The sequence below is a fragment of the Oratosquilla oratoria genome, chromosome 11 (genome assembly GCF_046742065.1).
Source record: "Oratosquilla oratoria isolate Oo_2021 chromosome 11, ASM4674206v1, whole genome shotgun sequence".
NCBI classification, from domain to species: Eukaryota; Metazoa; Arthropoda; class Malacostraca; order Stomatopoda; family Squillidae; genus Oratosquilla; species Oratosquilla oratoria.
Window position 1 is genome coordinate 29,249,041 of NC_134787.1, and position 21,254 is coordinate 29,270,294.

At 37.9% G+C, this 21,254-nt stretch overlaps 1 protein-coding gene across 2 annotated transcripts in view; it reads right to left on the bottom strand.

Annotated features, from left to right (window-relative positions):
• The window catches only part of LOC143029702 (fatty acid hydroxylase domain-containing protein 2-like), a 77,444-nt gene that overhangs the window by 24,427 nt on the left and 31,763 nt on the right, over window positions 1-21,254 (bottom strand). For both annotated transcript variants that reach the window (XR_012966866.1, XM_076192544.1), the window contains exons 4-5: window positions 14,730-14,875; window positions 6,144-6,325 (exon numbers count right to left, since the gene is read on the bottom strand). Coding sequence is in view for 1 of the 2 variants with exons in the window: in XM_076192544.1 (XP_076048659.1) it covers window positions 6,144-6,325; window positions 14,730-14,875 (328 nt within the window). In the remaining variant the exon portion in view is untranslated. The remainder of the gene's footprint in view (window positions 1-6,143; window positions 6,326-14,729; window positions 14,876-21,254) is intronic.

The following is a 21,254-nucleotide window of genomic DNA, read 5'->3' on the forward strand; positions in this document are numbered from 1 at the left end:
TGTGTTGTTTAAATGACATGGATGTATTGTATATTACACCAAGAATTTTCAGGGTGTGTGTGTGTGTGTGGTATTAGAGTGTTGTTGATATAGAGATGAGGAATGTATTTTTTTTCTTTTTTATCCAGTTGGTGCGAAGTGTTGATGTAGATTTGGTTGGGGCTATTTTGAGTCTGTTTGTAATGAACCATATGTTGAGTGTATCAAGGTATGGCTGTATTATTTCTGTAGCTTTGTCTATGTTACAATGTGTACATGTGATTGTTATGTCATTTGCATAGGAAGAGATGTATTTCTGAGGTGTGGGAGATAGGGTTGATGAAAAAGTATTGGGATGGTTTGGACACATGGAAAGAATGAGTGAAAAAAGATTAGTGAAAGAGGTGTGGAAGGCTGAGGTGGAAGGAGTGAACATGAGGGGTCGATCTAGGATGAGATGGATGGATGGGGTAAAAGGGGCATTGGGAAATTGGGAACAAGGGGAATGTCTGTTGAGGAAGGACGGGAGAGGACAGAAGATACGAGTGAATGGAGAATGGTTGTGTATTTACTTAGTTTTATTTTACGGGACGAGAGCTATGCTCGTAGTGACCCATTTTCGTATCTCTCCGCATCCAGTTTATTCTTAAAATCGTGTATAGTTTTGGCATTCACTGTTTCTCTGTTCAGTTTGTTCCAGACATCAATCACTCTATGTGGGAAGCTATTCTTTTTCAGGTCTCTTCTATAAGTGTCCTTTAGTTTCTTTTCATGTCCTCTTGTTTCTCTTATGTCCCACTTTAATAAGTCATCTCTATCGAGGATTTCCATCCCTTTCATAATTCTGTAAATGGTCAATAAATCACCTCTTTCTCTTCTCTGTTCCAGTGTTGACAGATGTAGTTTCTCCAATCTTTGTTCATATGTCAGATTTGCCAGTGTAGGTGCCATTTTTGTCGCTGCTCTTTGGATTCTTTCTAATTTTCTTATGTTCTTCTTTGTGCTGGGTGCCCACAATGTTGCGGCATATTCTAGTTTAGGTCTTATCAGTGTAACGACTATTTTTTTAATCATTTCTTCGTCTATGTAGTGGAAGGCCACTTTCATTGATCTTAGTAAGTTAAAAGTCTCTCCAAATAATTTGTTGACGTGTTGGTCAGGTGTCAAGTCGCTCGAGATGATTACTGATTTGACTTTTTTGACTTCTTTGTTTCCAATTTTGTATTGGCCTGATATTCTATTTTTGCTTTTTTCACATTCTATTATGCTACATTTCTTAATGTTGAAGCTCATCTCACATTTCTGACTCCATTTTCCTATTTTGTCTAGGTCTTCTTGTAGCAATCTATAATCTTCTTCCGTTTTTACTCTTGAGTAATTTGGCATCGTCAGCAAAGAAGTTCATGTAACAATTTACTCCCTCATCCATATCATTTATATATAAGACAAACATTAAAGGAGTCAATACAGAGCCTTGCAGGAGTCCACTTTTCACATCTTCCCAGTTTGAATTTTTGTGTCTAAGTACCACTCTCATTTTTTTTCCAATTAAGAAGTCCTTCATCCATTCTAGCTGCTTACCCTGTATTCCTCCTATTTCAATTTTTCTTGTTAATTTTTTATGTGGTACCTTATCAAATGCCTTCTGCAAATCCAAGAATGCGCAATCTACCCAGCCACCTCTTTCTTGTATTATCTCAATTATCTCGAGTAAAAGCAAATTAGGTTTGTGGTACACGATCTTCCACTTCTAAAGCCAAATTGTTTAGGGTTTATTATTTTATTTTCTTCCAAGTGTTTGGTCCATTTATTTCTGATGACTTTTTCACATATTTTTGCTACTGTGCTTGTAAGGGATACCGGTCTGAAATTTGTAGTCTTCCCTATTTCCTCCTTTGTATATTGGTACTATATTTGCATCTTTCCAATCTTGCAGTACCTTTCCTTCTTTGAATGAGGAGTCTATCATCTTGTATAGTTTGTCTGTCAGTTTGTCTACACACTCTTTCAGTATCCAATTTGCAATTCCGTCTGGTCCATGCGATTTCCTGACATCTAGGTTTTTTATTTGATCTCTTATTTCTTTTTGTGTTACCTTTATTTCTTCCATTTGGGGTGATCTTTCTTGTTTTCTATCTTCCCAAAATTGTGAGCTCTCAATTGTAAAAACTGACCTGAAGTGTCTGATCATGACTTCTGCCATTTCTTTATCATCTATATATCCTTTATCTCCTTCACGCATGAGGGGGAATGGGCTGGGGGAAGGGGGGTGAGGAAGTATGTATGAGAAATAATTTGTTGCAGCCCAATGGGATTTCTCCTCATCTTCTCCTTTTCTGCATGAGGGGATGGAGAAGGGGCATCGCCAATTTATTGAACCGGCCTTGCTGTGGATGTGCTGTGTCTTGCAACACTTCTTCTGACCCAGGGCAGTGGACAAGATGCAGGGATGACCCGTTATCCCAGAGGTACCAAGATAAGAGGGAGGGAAGAGGGTAGAGGGGAGTGGACTATGAAGGGGATGGAATGGGTGGGAGTGGTTTCTATGCCTTTGTTTTTTGACTACCTCCCATGTAAGGGGGAAAGCCTTTCGTATATGTATGTATGGAAAAGGCTCACGACAGGGTAGACAGGAAGGCACTGTGGGAGGTATTGCAAATATATGGGATAGGAGGAAAGCTGTTAAGAGCGGTCAAGAGTTTTTGTGTGAGTAGTAGAGCCTGTGTTAGAATTAGAAATCAAGAGACTGAGTAGTTTGAGGTAAAAGTGGGACTTCATCAGGGATGTGTTATGTTGCCTTGGCTGTTCAATTTATATATGGATGGGGTGGTGGAAGAGGTAAATGCAAGGGATTGGAGATACTTAAAGAAAATAGAGAAAAATGGGAGATAAGCCAGTTGTTGTTTGCTGAGGACACTGGACTTGTAGCAAAGTCAGAGGAGGGATTAAGGAAGTTAGTGACAAAGTTTGGAAAGGTGTGCAAAAGAAGACAATTGAAGAAAAATGTAGGTAAAAGTAAGGTGATGAGATATACAAGGGGAGAGGATGGCAGCAAATTGGAAGCTAGTATTAACCTCTTCACTCTGGGGCACATCGCATGTCGGGCAGCTAATCTGCCTGACGTGCGATATTGTGTCATAATAATCGCATTATAAAAAATAAAGTCAGTGCTCCATCGTTCGTTCTCTTTCACCCATGTATTTTAATAACCATAAAAAATATGATGGTCAGTTTAGAGAGAATGGAGGTTACGTAGGTATGACTACAATAAATATAATCAAGATGCCGACGTCGGCATCATCGAGTACCCACTTGCTCCTCATGCCGCCTACGTAGGCGTCACCGCATGGAAGTGGTTAAGGGAAAGACTGGATGAAGAGGATAGCTTTATATATTTGGGGGTGAATGTGGCAGGAAAGGGAGGAGTGGAGGTGTAGGTAGATTGTAGATTGTGAGACGCAAGTAAATGCCTTGGTGGATTAAAAAAATGTAATGATAAAGACACATTTGGTAATGGGTGCTAAGAGGAGATTGTATGAAGGGATGATTGCACTGACAGCACTCTATGGGGCAGAAACATTAAACATAAGTTAAGGAACAGGGAAAGGGTTTAAATGTGCTCGAGATGGAATGCCTGAGAAGTATGGTAGGGGTTACTAGGCTGGATAGAGTGAGAAATGAGGAGGCGAGGAGGAAAGCAGGGGTGGAAAAGGAGTTGGGAGATAGGGTTGATGAAAGAGTATTGGGATGGTTTAGACACATGGAAAGAATGAGTGAAAAAATATTAGTAAAAGAAGTGTGGAAGGCAGAGGTGGAGGAAATGAACATGAGGGGGCAACCAAAGATGAGATGAATGGATGGGGTGAAAGGGGCATTGGGAAAGAAGGGGAATGTCTGTTGTGGAAGGGAGAACACAGAAGACAGGAGTGGAGAATGGTTGTGTATGGATGATGTGATGAATTGGAAGGGAGTGGGTGGGGGATGGGAGGTTAGGGAGTCAGTATTTACATAATTGTTTTTACCTAATTGTAGTATACAGGAAAGGAGCAAGGCTCATTGGGTCCTGTCTCCTATTCTCTAATCTTCTAACATACCTAGACTCAAGTCCATGTACAGTTCCAACTTAATCTATATCTTTGATTTCCAATCAAGATATTTACATTTGAACTCATGTACTGTTTAAGCTAGAGCTATATCACCTTCTAAGCTATTCCACATATTCATACAGCTATGTGGAAAACTATTTCTTCAAATCCTTTCAACATGTGGTCTTTCTTAATTTACTTCCATGACCTCTTAAAGCCCTCCCACCTTTAATCAGGCGATCTCTTCTATCAATGCAATCTGTCCCCTTTAGTGACCTGAACACAGTAATCATGTCATCTCTTTCTCTTCAATCTTTCAAAGCTGGTAGGCCCAGTACTTTTAGTCTTTCCTCATATGGTTTATCTGCCAGGTTGTCGACCAATTTGGTTGCTGCCCTTTGTATTCTCTCAATCTTGTTTATATCCTTCACTCTGTGTGGGGACCATACTATTGTGTGGATTATATTTTGATGCAGCCCAAAGGGATTTCTCCCTGTCTTTTATTTTTCTGTACAAGGGGACAGGGGGGGGGGGTCATCAATTAAATGAAGCAGCCTTGGTGTGGAAAGGCTGTGTCTTGCTGCATTGCTTCTGACCCTGGGCAGTGAGTGAGATGCAGGAATGACCTGTTATCCAGGAGGTAAATGGTAATGGAGTACGTGGGGTTCAAATGGGTGGGAGTAGATTTATGCCTTTGACTTTGGCTACCTCCCTCGTATTGAAAAAGCCCCTGATATATGTATGTATTTACAAATTCTGGACACGTGTATGTATGTATTTACAAATTTTGGACACATGGAGAAAATGAGTGAAGAAAAATTAGTAACGGAAGTGTGGAAGGCAGAGAAGAAAGATTTGGGAGTTTTGATAAAAGACAACCTGTCACCTGACAGACATATTCGCAAGATTGTGGGAGAGACATATGGACTACTGCTGAAGATTAAAATGGCTTTCCACTATATGGATAAAAAGATGATGAAAAAATCTCATGGAAACCCTGATACATCCGAGACAGGAATACGTGTCAGTAGTATGGTTCCCACAAAGAGTGAAAGATGTAAGACAGAGAATACAAAGGGCAGTAACCAAATTGGTCTCCAGCCTGGCAGATAAAGCATACGAGGAAAGACTAAAAGTACTGGGTCTGCCAACATTGAAAGATCGAGGAGAAAGAGGCGACATGATTACAGTATTCAGGTCACCAAAGGGGATACTGCATTGTTAGAAGAGATCTCCTGATTAAAGATGGGAGAGCTTTAAGAGGTCATGGAAGCAAATTAAGAAAGACCACATGTCAAAAGGATGTGAAGAAATACAGTTTTTCATATAGATGCCTAAATACTTTAAATAGCTTAGGTGATATAGCCCAAGCTCAAACAATACACTAGTTCAAATTAAAATATGATAATTGGAAATCAAAGATATAGATTAAGTTGGATCCATACATGAATTTGAGTCTAAGTATGTTAGAAAATTAAAGAATAGGAGATGGGACCCAACAAGTATTGCTCCATTCCTGTATACTAAAATTAGGTAAAACAAGTACAGTACTGTACAGTAATGCACTGTACAAGACATAAACAACTGTTATTAACTGCTGTGAATATAACATGGAACAGGGAGAGGGGAGTTGGGAGAGACGACAAGATGTGTATGCCCAAACTACTCCTGTAAATAACAAGTGGGGTTCAATAAATGTATCTTAACAACCTCTGGATATTGCAAATTTTCATCTTTAGCGATCACATTTCTCCATATGTGTTTATGTCAAGGGTTTACTATATCTTTTTTTACCACTGGTTTCTACAATACTACAGCTGATTTCTGTAATGAATTACACTTAATATAAAACAAAAGGAGCATAATGGATAACAAAAACTATTGGTGATAATTTTTTTTTTAGAATACTTTTGGATTTGGAATGTAAAATTGCATGAAAACAAAGTGTCCTTTTTCTTGGATAAATTCTTTGTTGATCAGGAAGGGACAGCACACTTTGGAGTATTGGTCCTCACTGATCTTTACACATGTCTGATACCATTTATTCATATAATCAATAATGAACTAAAATTTCCTTACCGGTGAAAATAATAAAATCCAATTTCTTCAACAAGAATGTAAACAATGAGTTCAAAAAGAACCCAATGGAAGGTGGGTAGTTGACGTGAGGTGTCATAGCCTCTGTAGCTGAAGACATAATAACAGAGAGCAGACACAGGTGTGCCTATGAAGATCTGATTGAAGTTCACCCATAAAATACACTGTAATAAAAATCAATAATAGTACTGCTAATATGCCATCATTGTCATCATCAATGCTATCAAATAAACACTACTAGCAAGGGGGTCCGAAAATCTGTGATTGTGGAAAATGGACAGAATTCGAGGAAGTAAGGCTCTAAAGTGGAATAGAGTCCCAGAAACAGATTCTACACATTCTTAGCTTTCTCCTTTTTTTTATGTCCAAATCAGTTAATTTTTCATTATTTTAGCAGACTGAAATGCCCCCATTTCTCATGCTTCCAAGGTTTGTTTTGAATGTGTCACTTTGCTAAACTCCAAGTAGCAGCACAAAAAGTTGTCTACATATCCTATTTCACTATTAGTGCAAATGAGTTTTAAAAATCCAATTTATTCATAATACAGGTGATTTTTTTTGTGAGTAAATGTTAGAGTGACACAGAAATACAATTTTGTTTTTATTATTTACAAATATTTCAAGTGAAGTATTAATAAATCTTTATCTCATTCAAAGTTAGAAACATTCACAGGATGTAGTCTACCAATCATACATAATTATAACATTAATTTCCAGCTACCAAAAGCCAAATACCACAAGCAAAGGATCATGATCAGTCAAGTAATCAATATGAAGTGTTCTTAGATTTAAGGGTACAGCTAGATATTAGATAAGTGCATAGAATGTTTACAGGCTTATAAAAGCTCTACTACAGGCAAAATAAAAGATTGGGTTCTACTAGGGACACTCAAACAGCCACAACATTCATCTAAAGCTTCCAACCACCAGATACCTGAAACATAAAATTCTACTCATTTGTAACCTTCACCAACCATGCACATGATCCACACACATGCAACATGATACTCATCTTTACAAGACCCCCCAATCTTGCAGACTTCACCAATTTCCCAATCTCAAAAGAACTGACTAATGCAATGTAAGACAACAAGAGGATGTCTCTGCAGTATTGCCACACGAGATGCCTAATGTCACCAGACAGACCCATTGAACCCCTTCTCATACCTACACCCATTATATTACTGTAACTTAATATATACACAACATATCTAGCCATGCCCACCAACCATACAACTAACCCCTATTTAACGGAACTAACACCCATAATTATATTTGATGAGTAACAAATCTCACATATGGCAACCCACAAAACCTTACCCCTCCCCCTTTATTAGGAATGGCTATGCCATTGGAGCCAGGATTGCCGAGGTCAAATCCCAGCACTAAGAGTGCCCAGGTCACACACCTAGCACTAGAACTGTCTAGGTCAAGTACCTGGTAGGACAGTCTAGGTCAAGTACCTGGTAGGACAGTCTAGGTCAAGGACCTAGTTAGTAGAGGTAGGGAGACCCTCTCCCTCTCTCTTTGTACATAATCTTTCGTACCTGAAAATAAAACCACAAAATCTAACAGAGACTTTACCTCACCTGCTAAATCACCATTTCATGTAGCAAAAGACATTTGCTTTGTTACATCATTAACATGCAATTATATAATTTGTAAAATACTGAAGATGCATGCAAAATTAGGCTATTTTGAGACTGAACAAGATTTTTTTCATGCCAGTTAAAACATATGTACATATATGAATTGATAACCACATATTTTGAGCCCTGTGAGTTATTAATAAAAAATATTCATGCAAATTCTAATTGATTATAATTTCATTGGGAGTTGATGACAGCTAACACAATGTTTAGGAAGAAAGTCAAGCACAAGTGCACATGGAAGAGAGTGGTGGATGGAAAGGTGGTAGATAGGGCTTTAATAGACTATATAGTAGTAACCAGGAGAAGAGTAGGAAGAGTTTTTGATGGACATGTTCTTAGGGAAGAGAGTGGGGGAATATCAGATTATTTTTTGGTGGAAGGCAAGTTGAGATTGGAGGATAGATGGAGAAAGAGGAAAAGGACAGGAAGTAGGGACGTGCTCAAAGTAAACTGCTTAAATGAGAAAGAAAAGAAAAGTACAAGATGCTGAGAGAAGAGAGGGAGTGAAGGATTGAGTAGAACTAGGAGTGGAAGAGGAATGGGGATGTTTCAAGGAGGGAGTCACAAGATATGCAAAGATGGTGTGTGGAACAAGGTGGATGGGAGGAAATAGAAGGAAGGGTTGTGAGTTTACTTGGTTGTATTATACAGGAAAGGAGCTATTCTCATAGTGACCTGTCTTTGTATCTTTCACCATCAATTTTTTCTTAAATTCTTTTATAGTATTTGCACACACTGTTGCCTCATCCAATTTATTCCAGATATCCACCACTGTGTGGGAAGCTATTCTTTTTCAGATCACTTCCATAACTATCCTTTTTGAATTTCTTTTAATGTCTTCTCATTTTTCTCTTATCCCAATTTAGTAAATCATCTCTGTCTACAACTTCCATCCTTTTCCTAATTCTGTAAATCGTCAGTAGATCTTCTCTTTTCTCTTCTTTGTTCCAGGGTTGGTAGTTCCAATTTGGACAATCTTTGTATGTCAATTTAGAGAATGTTGATGCCATCTTGTCGTTGCTCTTTGTATGCTTTCTAATTTCTTTATATTCTTTTTAGTACTGGGTGTCCATAGTGTTACAGCATATGCCAATCTTGATCTTATCAGTGTTACTAATATTTTCTTTACCATTTCCACATCCAAGTAATCAAAGGCCACTTTCATTAATCTTAGTAAATTGAAGGTTTCTCTATTTTGTTGATATGCTTGTCTGGTGACATGTCTTTGCTGATAATTACTCCTAGGTCCCTTTCTGAGCTCACCGTTTTTTTTTTTTTACTTCCTTTGTACCAATCTTATATTGCCCCAATATTCTATCTTTACTTTTTCCAAACTCCATTATACTATATTTCTTGATGTTGAAGTTCACTTCACACCTTTGACTCCATTCCTATACTTTATCCAGGTCTTTCTGTAGTGATTCACAATTTTCCTCTGTACTTACTTTCTTTAGTTTTGTATCATCTGCAAAGAAGTATATATGCATTTCACACCATCCATGTCATTTATATATATGACAAACATAATTGGAGCCAATACCAAACCTTGTGGGACTCCACTTATTATTACTTCCCAGGTCGAGCACTACCCTCATTTTTCTCCCAGTCAAGAAATTTTCCATCCATTCCAATAACTTTCCTTGAATACCACCTATTGATTCAATTTTTCTTAATAGTTTTATGTGTGATACTTTATTAAATGCTTTTTGATGATCTAGGAAAGCACAATCTGCCTATCCATCCCTTTCTTGCATTATTTCTATTAGTCTTGAGAAGCAAATCAAGTTAGTGGCACATGATCTTCCATGTCTAAATCCAAATTGTGTTGGATTCAGTATATCATTTTCTTCCAGATATTTAATCCATCTACTTTTGATAACTTTTTCACATATTTTTGCTATTGTGTTTGTAAGGGAGACCAGTCTATAGTTAGTTGGATTTTCCTTGCCCCTTTTATATATTAGTACAATATTTGCATTTTTTCAATCCTGTGGTACCTTTCCTTCATTTAGTGGGTAATCAATTATCTTGTATATTTTGTCCATTAGTTCATCTATGCATTCTTTTAATATTCAATTTGCAATTCCATACAGACCATGTGATTTTCTGACATCGTTTTTTTTTTTTATTTGGTCTATAATTTCCTTTTGTGTCACAGTTATTTCTTTCATTCTTTCATTGGGGGGATCTTTCTGTATTTCCTCCCAATTTTGTGTACTTTCAATTGTGAATACAGATTTAAAATATTTGTTCATAATTTCAACCATTTCTACACCTGTATATTCATTATTCCCTTTGGCGCAGTTTTACTATTTCTTGTTTGTCTTTTAGTTTATCATTCAAATACCTATAAAATAATTTAGGTGGTCCTTGCATTTTTTATTACATCTTTTTAATAGTTTCTCTTTTCTTCCCTGCATATTTTTACATACTCATTTCTTAATTTGATTTATATTAGCCCCCCCCTTTTTTTTTTATCTTTCTTCCATATTTTCCAAACTTTGTCTCTTCTATCTTTAGCCTCACTACACTTTTTGTTATACCAGCACTTAATGTACACCCTTTCTTGCTTCTGCTTTGGTACATATGTTTATTTCCTCATTATAAATTTCTTTTAATATGCTCCATTTCTCTTCCATCTTTGTTTCTTCATTTAAGAAGTTTTCCCAATTTGCATTTTGAAAGAACTTTCTGAGTTTCTCAAAATCCATTTTGTTGTACATTAGTCTTCCTTTTCTATGTTTCTCATGTCTTCTCAAATCAGTTTGTTCTTTTAGTTCAAACTCTATTAGTATGGGGTCACTCTTCCCAATTGGTGTTTTCTACTCCATTTTGTCCACAATTTCAGGCTCTGACATATATATTAAATGTAGTCTTGACAGTTCCTCATTGTTTCTATATCTGGTATTTTCCTTTACCCATTGAGTCATCATGTATTCAATGGTCATATCCAGTAGTATGTTTCCCTGAAGGTCTTCACCTTTCACTGTCATTTCTTCCCAACATATTTCTTTTGAGTTGAAGTCAGCCATGATTACTATGTTTCCTCCTTCTTTCAGTAAATCAGTTAGTGCATTCTTTGTGTCTTCCAACATTTTGGAATGATCACTCTCTGTCCAAGACTGTGCTTTTGGGGGTATATATATTACTACAAATTTTCTACTTTTCATGTCACTGTTTTCAACTTTTATCATAATCATTTCCACATTATTGTTTCCTTCTCTTATCTCTGTTACATTTAAGCCTTAGTAAAAAACATGACTCCACCCTGTTTCTCCTTTCTATTTTTCATCCAATGGTTGTATAGACCTTGTCCCACAGTGTTTGGTGGTAGTGGACTTTTTAATTTCGTCTCTAGAATTCCCATTGTGTCTGGTTTCTCTGCTGCCAGATAGTCATTTAATTTGTTTACTCCTGAAATCATGCTGTCTATGTTGGTATAATATTTTTAATTTTTTCCTTTCTCCTCCTCTTTTATTATATTTCCTTTCCTTTTTTTTTTTTTTTTTTTTTATAAACCATTTTCTCAGCCTCAGGTCTAGCACTCTAAAAAAATTAAACCCATTCTTTTCAGTCTCTGTTCTTTTTTTTTTTTATTTGCTTCACTTCCAAGTGTCTTTTCTTTCTCTTTTCCTTCATTGCTCTTTTCTTTTCTTTTTTTTATCCATCAACTTTTGTAATTTTCACTATTTGCCAGCTTTACTTTTTTTTTATAGTACTTCTGCTATCATTTGAGACCTTAGTTTGATTGTTAGTGGAATGAGGAAGCAAAGATGGTTGTAGATGAGAAGAAATGAGCTTTCATAGATTGGTTACAAAATAGGACATGAGAATCATATGAGAGGTACAAAGAAAAAAGAAGAGAAGTAAAGCATAAGATAAAGGAGTCAAAAAGGAGAGCAGATGTGAAATGGAGGAAGAGTATGGCAGAATTTTTTTTCATAGAAATATGTTTTGGAAGGAAATTAAGAGAGGAAGAGGAGGCAAATCACGTAGAGAAGAAAAGGTAAAAGGTGCAGATGGAGAGATGATAATGGAAGAGATGGCAGTAAGAAGATGGGCATAGTATTTTAGTGAGTTGCTAAATGTAAAGGAGGATTGGGAGGGAAAGGTAGTTGCAGTGGGAGGCATTAAGAAAATGACAGTGATGAATGAGGAAAATGGAGAAATAAGAAAAGATAAGGTGAAAGCAGTTATTAAAATGATTGCATGCAAGGCACCAGGATTAGATGGGTGTGATGCAGTGTCTAAAGAAAGGAGGTACAATGATGGTGGACTTGCTGGTGAGGTTATTCAAGGTTTGTCTAAAAGAGGGTAGAGTGCCAGAGGACTGGAGGAGTGCCTGTATAGTTCGACTTTACAAAGGAAAAGGTGACAAGTGTGAGTGTAGTAGTTTCAGAGGGATCAGTTTGAGTGTAATTGGGAAGGCTTATGGGAGGGTTTTGAATGAGTGGATTAGGAGAGGAACAGAGGGAGTAATTGGTGAGGAACAGTGCGAGTTTAGAAAAGGTAAGGGTTGCATGGATCAGATTTTACTGGTAAGGCTTTAGGAAAAGGTAGGGATGTTTTTTGGGCCTTTATGGATTTGGAAAAGGCTTATGACAGGGTAGATAGGAAGGACTGTGGGAAGTATTGCAGATGTATGGGATAGGAGGAAAGCTGTTAAGAGCAGTCAAGAGTTTTTATGAGAGTATTGAGCCTGTGTTAGAATTAGAAATGGAGACAGCGAGTGGTTTGAGGTAAAGGTGGGACTTCACCAGGGATGTGTTATGTTGCCTTGGCTGTTCAATATATACATGGATGGGGTGGTGTGAGAGATAAATGCAAGGGTAATGGACTGGGGATTGGAGATGGTTAAAAAAAATGGAGAAAAATGGAAGATAATTCAGTTGTTGTTTGCTGACAACATTGCACTTATAGCAGGATCAGAGGAGGAATTAAGGAAGTTAGTGACAGGGTTTGGCAAGGTGTGCAAAAGAAAGTTGAAGATAAATGTGTGTAAAAGTAAGGTGATGAGATGTACAAGGGGAGAGGATGGAAGCAAAGTGAAATAAGTATTAAAGGAGAGAGGCTGGAGGTGGAGGTAGAATATAGCCTGAGAGAAGCAAGTAGATGCCTTGGGGGATTATAAAGTGTAATGTGAAATAGACATTTGGGAATGGATGCAAAAAGGAGATTGTATGAAGGAGTGACTGTGGCAACAGCACTGTATGGTGCAGAAACATGGAACATAAGAGAGGAAGAGTTTAAATGTTTTTGAGATGAAATGTCTGAGAAGTATGGTAGGGGTTACTAGGCTGGATAGAGTGAGACACAAGGAAGTGAGGAGGAGAGTGGGATTGGAAAAGGAGTTGGGAGATAGGGTTGATGAAAGAGTATTAGGATGGTTTGGATGCATGGAAAGAATGAGTGAAGAAAGATTAGTAAAAAAAAGTGTGAAAGGCAGGTGGATGGTGTAAGCATGAGGGGGCGACCAAGGATGAGATGGATGGATAGGGTGAAAGGGGCATTAGGAAAAAGGGGATGTCTGTTGAGGAAGGGAGAAGCCAAAAGATAGGGCTGAGTGGAGAATGGTTGTATATGGATGACACTGTGATACAAAGAAGTGAGTGGGGTGTGGATGTGGGGGTTAGGGATTTCTCCCTGTCTTTTCTTTTTCTGCATGAGGAGACAGACAGGGGGGGTCACCAACTAAATGTAGTGGCCTTGCTGTGGATGTGCTGTGTCTTGCTGCATTGCTTCTAACCCTGGGCAGTGGGCATGATGCAGGAATGACCCATCATCCAGGAGGAGCCAAGAAAAGAGGGAGGGAGGGGTGGGGAATGGGAGTGGAGAATGCGGGGATAAAATAGATGGGAGTGGAGAATGCGGGGATAAAATAGATGGGAGTGGAGAATGCGGGGATAAAATAGATGGGAGTGGAGAATGCGGGGATAAAATAGATGGGAGTAAAGAATGCGGGGATAAAATAGATGGGAGTAAAGAATGCGGGGATAAAATAGATGGGAGTGGAGAATGCTGGGATAAAATAGATGGGAGTGGAGAATGCGGGGATAAAATAGATGGGAGTGGAGAATGTGGGGATAAAATAGATGGGAGTGGAGAATGCGGGGATAAAATAGATGGGAGTGGAGAATGCGGGGATAAAATAGATGGGAGTGGAGAATGCGGGGATAAAATAGATGGGAGTGGAGAATGCGGGGATAAAATAGATGGGAGTGGAGAATGCGGGGATAAAATAGATGGGAGTGGAGAATGCGGGGATAAAATAGATAGGAGTGGATTCATGCCTTTTGACTTTGCCTGCCTTCCATATAAGGGGAAAAAGCACTTGGTATATGTATGTACTTATTATAAGGTGGCTAAAATACCCAGTTTAATTTTCTTTTAAGGTTTTGAGAACATTAACCACTTCAGTATGATGAAGCCTACATGGGCATTATGAGGTGTGAAAGGGTACACAAGGATGCTGGTGTTGGCATCTAGATTATATATATATTTTTGTAGTTGTACACGAGTTACTCCCACATTCTATGAACTGGTTTGATCACATTTTCTGTGTTTATTATTACTGAGAGTAAAAGAGAACGAGTAATACAGCAAGGACTTCATATTTTATAATGCAGGTAATGTGATGCATTGTTCATATGGCAGTCGATGCTGTGCACGTGAATTTGACTTGTACTGAAGTGGTTAATGTATCTGAAGCTGAACTGAAACAGAATTTGCTCTAATAAAATGGAATATTGGGTACCCTAACTACTATCACAATCATAAGTTCCAAATTAACAAGAATAGTTATTTTCTGACATTGTTTTTTGTCAATCAGGTTGAGATTATTGAAGGTTTCATATCAACCAGTTGTATACAAACATATACCAAAGGCCCTTTCCTCATTATAATTAACCACAAATACCTTTGTAAGTTTCCAGTTATCAACTGGTTCATTAGTACCAGGCTGAATTTTGTACCTCCTCAAGAATTTAGGTCTCTGAGTCAAGTCCATGAGCACATACAACATTCCAAAGGCCCAGTAGATGATGTATGACAAAATGGTTGTACCTTCAATGAAAAAGAACAAGCCATCACTTCAAAATCTGAAATTATTAAAACATTACCATGATTTCAAACTTTACTGATCATAAATTCCTTTGAAATTAATAAAATTAGATGGCAGGCCCACCATCTACGCCTTCTGGTTGGGTTGGGGGTCTTCAGTCATCTGGTTAAGCTTAGTTTGTGGGCATAGTTTGCAAAATGTGGATTTTTGTTTCCTGTTCAAAAATATAAAATTTGGTAAAACAAAGTGTTATTGTAATGAAGGGATTATGAATGGTATGTGTTTTTGTAGGTGCTTCAAAACCCTGATAAGCAAAAATTTGTAGCGTTTTATCTATTCAATTTTTTCCCAAATCATTTCTGATGAATGTAAATTTATATTCAGATTATTAGCAATGAGGAGTTCTATCATACCAAATCTTGCTCACTACAATGGATGTTTCAGATTCATAATTTTTCATTAAGGGAGCATCGCTAGCAATCATTCGAAAAATTCTGATACATGAGCGAATTTTAGGTAAACATTTCTAAAGAATTTCTATGATGGTGGCAACACTAATACAAAGTTATACAACTATATTTCGTTTCTATATATTCATACATCATAAAATAGGTAAAATATTGGCAAGCTCTGGCAATCCCATTGCTTAAAAAAACATTCTGTATATTGAAATAGAGTCAACATTTCTATAGCTATTTCATTTTTTGCTACAGAATTGTGTTTATGGAGATATTTGACATTTCCTCCCACCAGCATACCCCACAAAGACAGTGGACAGGGCATCAGTACTTCTGAAAAGGTCAATGGTGACGTCGCTCCTGGCGCTCTCACTGTATGCAACAATTTTTATTCCTTGCCCTGTATTGTTGCTGTGATCATAGAAAAATTAACAAGAAACAAGAAAGTGAAGTGGCAGAATATAGAGAGGGCCTGTGAGTGCCTGAAATAGAAACAAGAAGGAAAAAGATAGGAGAAAAACAGCACAGCTGCACACAGCACTCCACAATCTACTAGCCATGCCCACCTTACACCTCCTCCACCCATGCCACACCACTCACCCTCACCTCACACCTCATCAGCAAAGAGGAAATTGGAGATTTGCTATACATTGCAACCATTAAACAAATGGTCGAGAAAAATGGTCACGAAAATTTGATTCCCCTGTCCTGTAAAGTTTATGTTCTTGTTCTTCCTGTTGTAATATCTTTGGTTGTTCTTTATGGATTTTTGTCATTTTTGTTTCATTTAAAAGGAAACATCATGTTCTCTATTTTCTACAGTAAAAAATACAAGGAAATGTATTTTTTTATTTTTTATTTATGAAACCTGAATTTTGCAGCATTTTTGCAGAGATTTTTGTCATTTTTGTTTCATTTGAAAGAAAACATGTTCTTTATTTTCTACAGTAAAAAATAAAATAATTTTTTTTTTTATGAAACCTGAATTTTGCAGCATTTTTTAATTATTCAGAGAAACAAATTGATAAAAAATCAGAGGTATTAGTTTGATAAAATGTACTCAATAATATTCCCCAGACTCTAAGCATTCATTTCATACCTAGCTGAATGATGTGGAAGGATTTTCCATTAAGCAATTAGAGCTTCACTAGAGCTCACTATATCTTCACTAAATATACACTATGCCTTATATATACATGTGAGGAAGACAATACTCTGAGAAATTACACACTAATGTAAGGGGTAATTATACCTAAGTTCATCAAATACATATTTGAACATTTAATTACACCACTCTGTAAAGCAATGCGACACTCCCTTAAAATAATAAAATTTGCCAATTTTTGCCAAATTAGTCTATTTCCAATCAAGAGAGTGTGTGTGAGAGAGACTGAGGCACAGAGTAGAGATAGAAATCCAAAGGCTAGTCCTACTTTTTCACTCTTATGAATTTTATATCATCTGCAAATATCAATAGCTTGTACCTTACATCATGTCATTGCATAGATAAGAATCATTATTGGTGCAAGCATTGAACATTGTGGAACTCTACTCATTATTGCTCTCCATCTTGACATCTTATCCTTTACTATTGTCCTCGTGTATCTTTCCTTCAAAATATATTTCATCCATTAAAGTAGTTTGTCTCTCAGTCTTCCAATGTGCTCCAATTTCCATGTAAGTCAACTGTGAGGTACTTTATCATAATCCTTTTCTATGTGAAGGTCCACCCATCCCTCTCCTGCAGTTCATCAATCACTCATGAATAAAAGCTTAGAAAGTTTGACACACAATCTTCCAGATCTGAAGCCACACCGAGTGTGTCAGAATATTCATCTCTTCAAGATATTTGGTCCATTGATCTTTCACAATCTTTTCATAGTTTCACTATTGTGCTGGTCAGCAATACAGGAGCCTATGATTTAATGTTTCCTTACTTCCACCTTTGTAAGCTGCAGAACTAGGAGCATTCCTCAGTGTGTTCCTCTGTGTCCTGACTGTGTGTGTCAGTCAGGACACCAAAGGACGCACCTAGGAATGCACTGAGGAATGCACCCAGCTCTGGTAAATTGGTACCACATTTGCCCTTTTCTAATCAAGTGGCACTGTGCCTTCTTTCAATCAACATTTAATAAAATTGTGAATCTTGTCAGCTAATGGTTCTCTACATTCCTAAGTATCCAGTTTGAGATCCTGTCATGTCCTAAAGCTTTTGTTACATCTGATCTCAAAAGATTGAACATTTCCTTCACTTCTATATTTATATCTTCTAAACCTGAATTCTTGACCTCTTTCCTTAAAAAAAGCTGTGAAAACAAATTTAAATCTTTCATTATTTCTGCCTTAGTAATTACCTCCGTGTCTCAATTTACTATTGATAAACATGTAAAATAGTTTCAGTTCATCTTTGCATTTATCTACTACATCTCTTTCAAATTACTTTCTTTCTCTGCGAATTCTTGTTTGTAAGTTTTTTTGTTTTATTGTTTCTTCCCTTCCTCTTGTTTTCCCCAAGCCACATCCCTGACCTTTTCTTCAATCTCACACCTTTTATTGAACCAGCCCTGTTTCTGCTTCTTCCTTTCACTAATCATTGGCATATGTTTGTTCACTCCCCCAATGTAAATGTCAAGAAAGATTTCCCATTTCCTCCTTATTTCTATGGTGTTCATGTATTCCTCCCTGTTTGCTTCTTCAAAGATTTTTTTCAACCCTAAGTAATCTGTTTTCTCAAAATTGAGTCTTCCTTGCCTGTGTGATTCATTCCTTGGTTCTACTTCCTCATCCTCCAGTTGAAATTCAATTGTTACATGATCACTTTTTTGTATGGGACAAAGGTGTGAGTAATTCAAGGAAATGATTATGTCTGGCTCTTTGGTTAATAGATCTAATCTAATGGCAATGTCATCTCATCTTACCTGGGTCACTACCCTTGCCCACTGGGTTATTGTGTTCTTCATTTCTATACTTTACAGGGTACTTCTACAGGAATCTACTTTGCCACATGCTTCCCATTCATCCCAGTTGACCTCACTGCAATTAAAGTCTCCAATAAGGACTAAACTGCTACTTTGTTCAATAGTTTTCCTTAGAAGAGTTGTGTCCAATAATATTTCTTATATTCAGCTATCAGATACCCAAGCACTTGTCTTGGGGGGACATATGCCACCACAAAGCCTCTTCTATTCTGCCCTTTAGTTGTGTATCACCCACTTTGAAAAGCAAGTGCCCTCCTTGTGGCCACCTGTGTAATGGACCCTGGATACACCACTGGGAGACTGCTGGTCTTACCTTTACTCAGATTTGCTTCTTCCACCATATATTTATCTGTATCTACCTAATTGTAGTTTACAGGAAAGGAACAACTCTCATTGGGTCCCATCTATTCTCTAATTTTCTAACATACTTAGACTCAAATTCATGTATGGTTCCAACTTAATCTATATCTTTGATTTCCAATTATCATATATCCCTGTCTAGGGCATTGGCTGCATGTTTTTGTGGGGTTAAAAGCTTAGTAGTACGCAGCCGATACTTTAGGGTCTATATAGGGTGTCCCTATGGACCAGAGCCACATATCATTTTGTCTGTGGTAGAGGAAATCTTTATTCATAAAGAAATGATGATACTTTATTAACACTTTATTATACTGTGGCTGTCCCTCAGTTATGCTGTCCCCATGCTCTTGTTACTGTTCTGTACCATTCTCTAAATATTAATACTACCACCAACTCTTTCCACTTGAGTAGTATGAGGCAGCAAAAATGGGATGGGGATAGGACTAGGCATCCTTCTCCCTGTAGCCCCAAAAGTGACATCCTTAAAAAAAAAAAAAAAAAAAAACATGGGGTTTTGTGACAAGTTTTCCAACCAGTACCCTAAGGTTTCGGTCTTTTAATATGTGTGGATGTGGTACAAATGAGAGTAAAAGGGAAGAGATAGGCAATATGTGAGAAGATGGATGTGTTGGCATTGAGTGAAACCAAGTTTAAAGGGAGGGGTGAGTGTAAGTTTGGGAGTGTGGATGGGAGAATCTCAGGAATGAAGAAAGGATGAGAAGGGGTGGCTATACTAGTAAGTGAAGAGATAGATAAGCATGTAGCAGAATAGAAGGTTTCTTCAGGGTTCATGTGGATGAAGGAGAGGAACAGAGGGAGTAATTGGTGAGGAACATTGTGGGTTTAGGACAGGTAGGGGTTGTGTAGATCTGATTTTTGTGGCAAGACAGATATTTGAGAAAGCTATAGGAAAAGGTAAGGATGTTTTTTGAGCTTTTATGGATTTGGAAAAGGCTTAAGACAGGGTTGACAGGAAGGCACTGTGGGAGATATTGCAGATATATGGGATAGGAGGAAAGCTGTTAAGAGCAGTCAAGAGTTTTTATGATAAAAGTAGAGCTTGTGTTAGGATTAGAAATGGAGAGAGTGAATGGTTTGTGGTAGAGGTGGGACTTCATCAGGGGATGTGTTATGTCGCCCTGGCTGTTCAATCTATACATGGATGGGATGGTGCAAGAGGTGAATGCAAGGGTGGTGGTCAGGGGTTGGAGATGGTTAAAGAAAATGGAAAAAAGTGGGAAATAAGCCAGTTGTTGTTTGCTGATGACACTGGTCTTGTAGCAAGATCAGAGGAGGGATTGAGGAAGTTAGTGACAGAGTTTGAGGTGTGTGAAAGAAGGAAGCTGAAGATGTGGGCAAAAGTAAGGTGATGAGATGTACAAAGGGAGAGACTGACAGCAGGCTAGAAGTGAGTATTAAGGGAGAGAGACTGGAGGAAGTGAATAGTTTTAGATACATGGGTGCGAATGTGACAGGAAAGAGAGGAGTGGGGGTGGAGGTAGAATGTAGATTGAGAGAAGTGAGTAAATGTCTTGGTGGATTAAAAAGTGTAATGAGAGATAGACATTTGGGAATGGATGCTAAGAGGAGGTTATATGAAGGAGTGATTGTGCCAACAGCACTGTAGGGGCAGAAACATGGAACATAAGAGAGGAAGAGAGGAATTTGAATGTGTTTGAGATGAAATGTCTGAGAAGTATGATAGGGGTTACTAGGTTGGATAGAGTGAGAGATAAGGAGGTGAGGAGAACAGGGGTGGAAAGGGAGTTGGGAGATAGTGTTGATGAAAGAGTATTGGGATGGTTTGGACACATGGAAAGAATGAGTGAAGAAAGATTAGTAAATGAGGTGTGGAAGGAGTGAATATGAGGGGGCGTCCTAGGAAGAGATGGATGGATGGGGTAAAAGGGGCATTATGAAAGAGAGGAATGTCTGTTGGGGAAGGATGGGAGAGGACTGATGATAGGGGTGAATAGAGAAGGTTGTGTATGGATGATGCTGTGATGTATGAGGGGGTGGGGGATGGGGGGGTGAGAGAGTATGTACGAGAAATAAATTGACACAGCCCGAAGGGATTTCTCCCCATCTTCTCCTTTTCTGCATGAGGGGATGGAGAGGGGGGGTTGCTGAATTAATGAAGTGGCCTTGCTGTGGATGTGCTGTGTCTTACAAGACTGCTTCTGACCCAGGGCAGTGGACAGGATGCAGGGATGACCCATCATCCAGGAGGTGCCAAGATGTGAGGGAGGGAAGAGGGTGGAGGGTAGTGGAGTATGTAGGGGATGGAATGGGTAGGAGTGGTTTCTATGTCTTTTTCTTTTTGGCTACCTCCTGTGTAAGGGGGAGAAAAGCCTTTAGTATATGTATCTGTCAATTTATTATTATTTACTATTTACCTGTTTATTATTTAACTGTACCTATGCATTTATTCATCTAATTTATTATTATCTATATTATTATATTTTTTATTTATTTATCATTATAATAATTTTTTTCGCATCCAACCTAGTTGTGGACCAAAAGGTCTCCTGTTGCCTTGCTCCGCCTTTGTAATCCTTTGCAAATTGACGAAGTTTTAAAGCAGT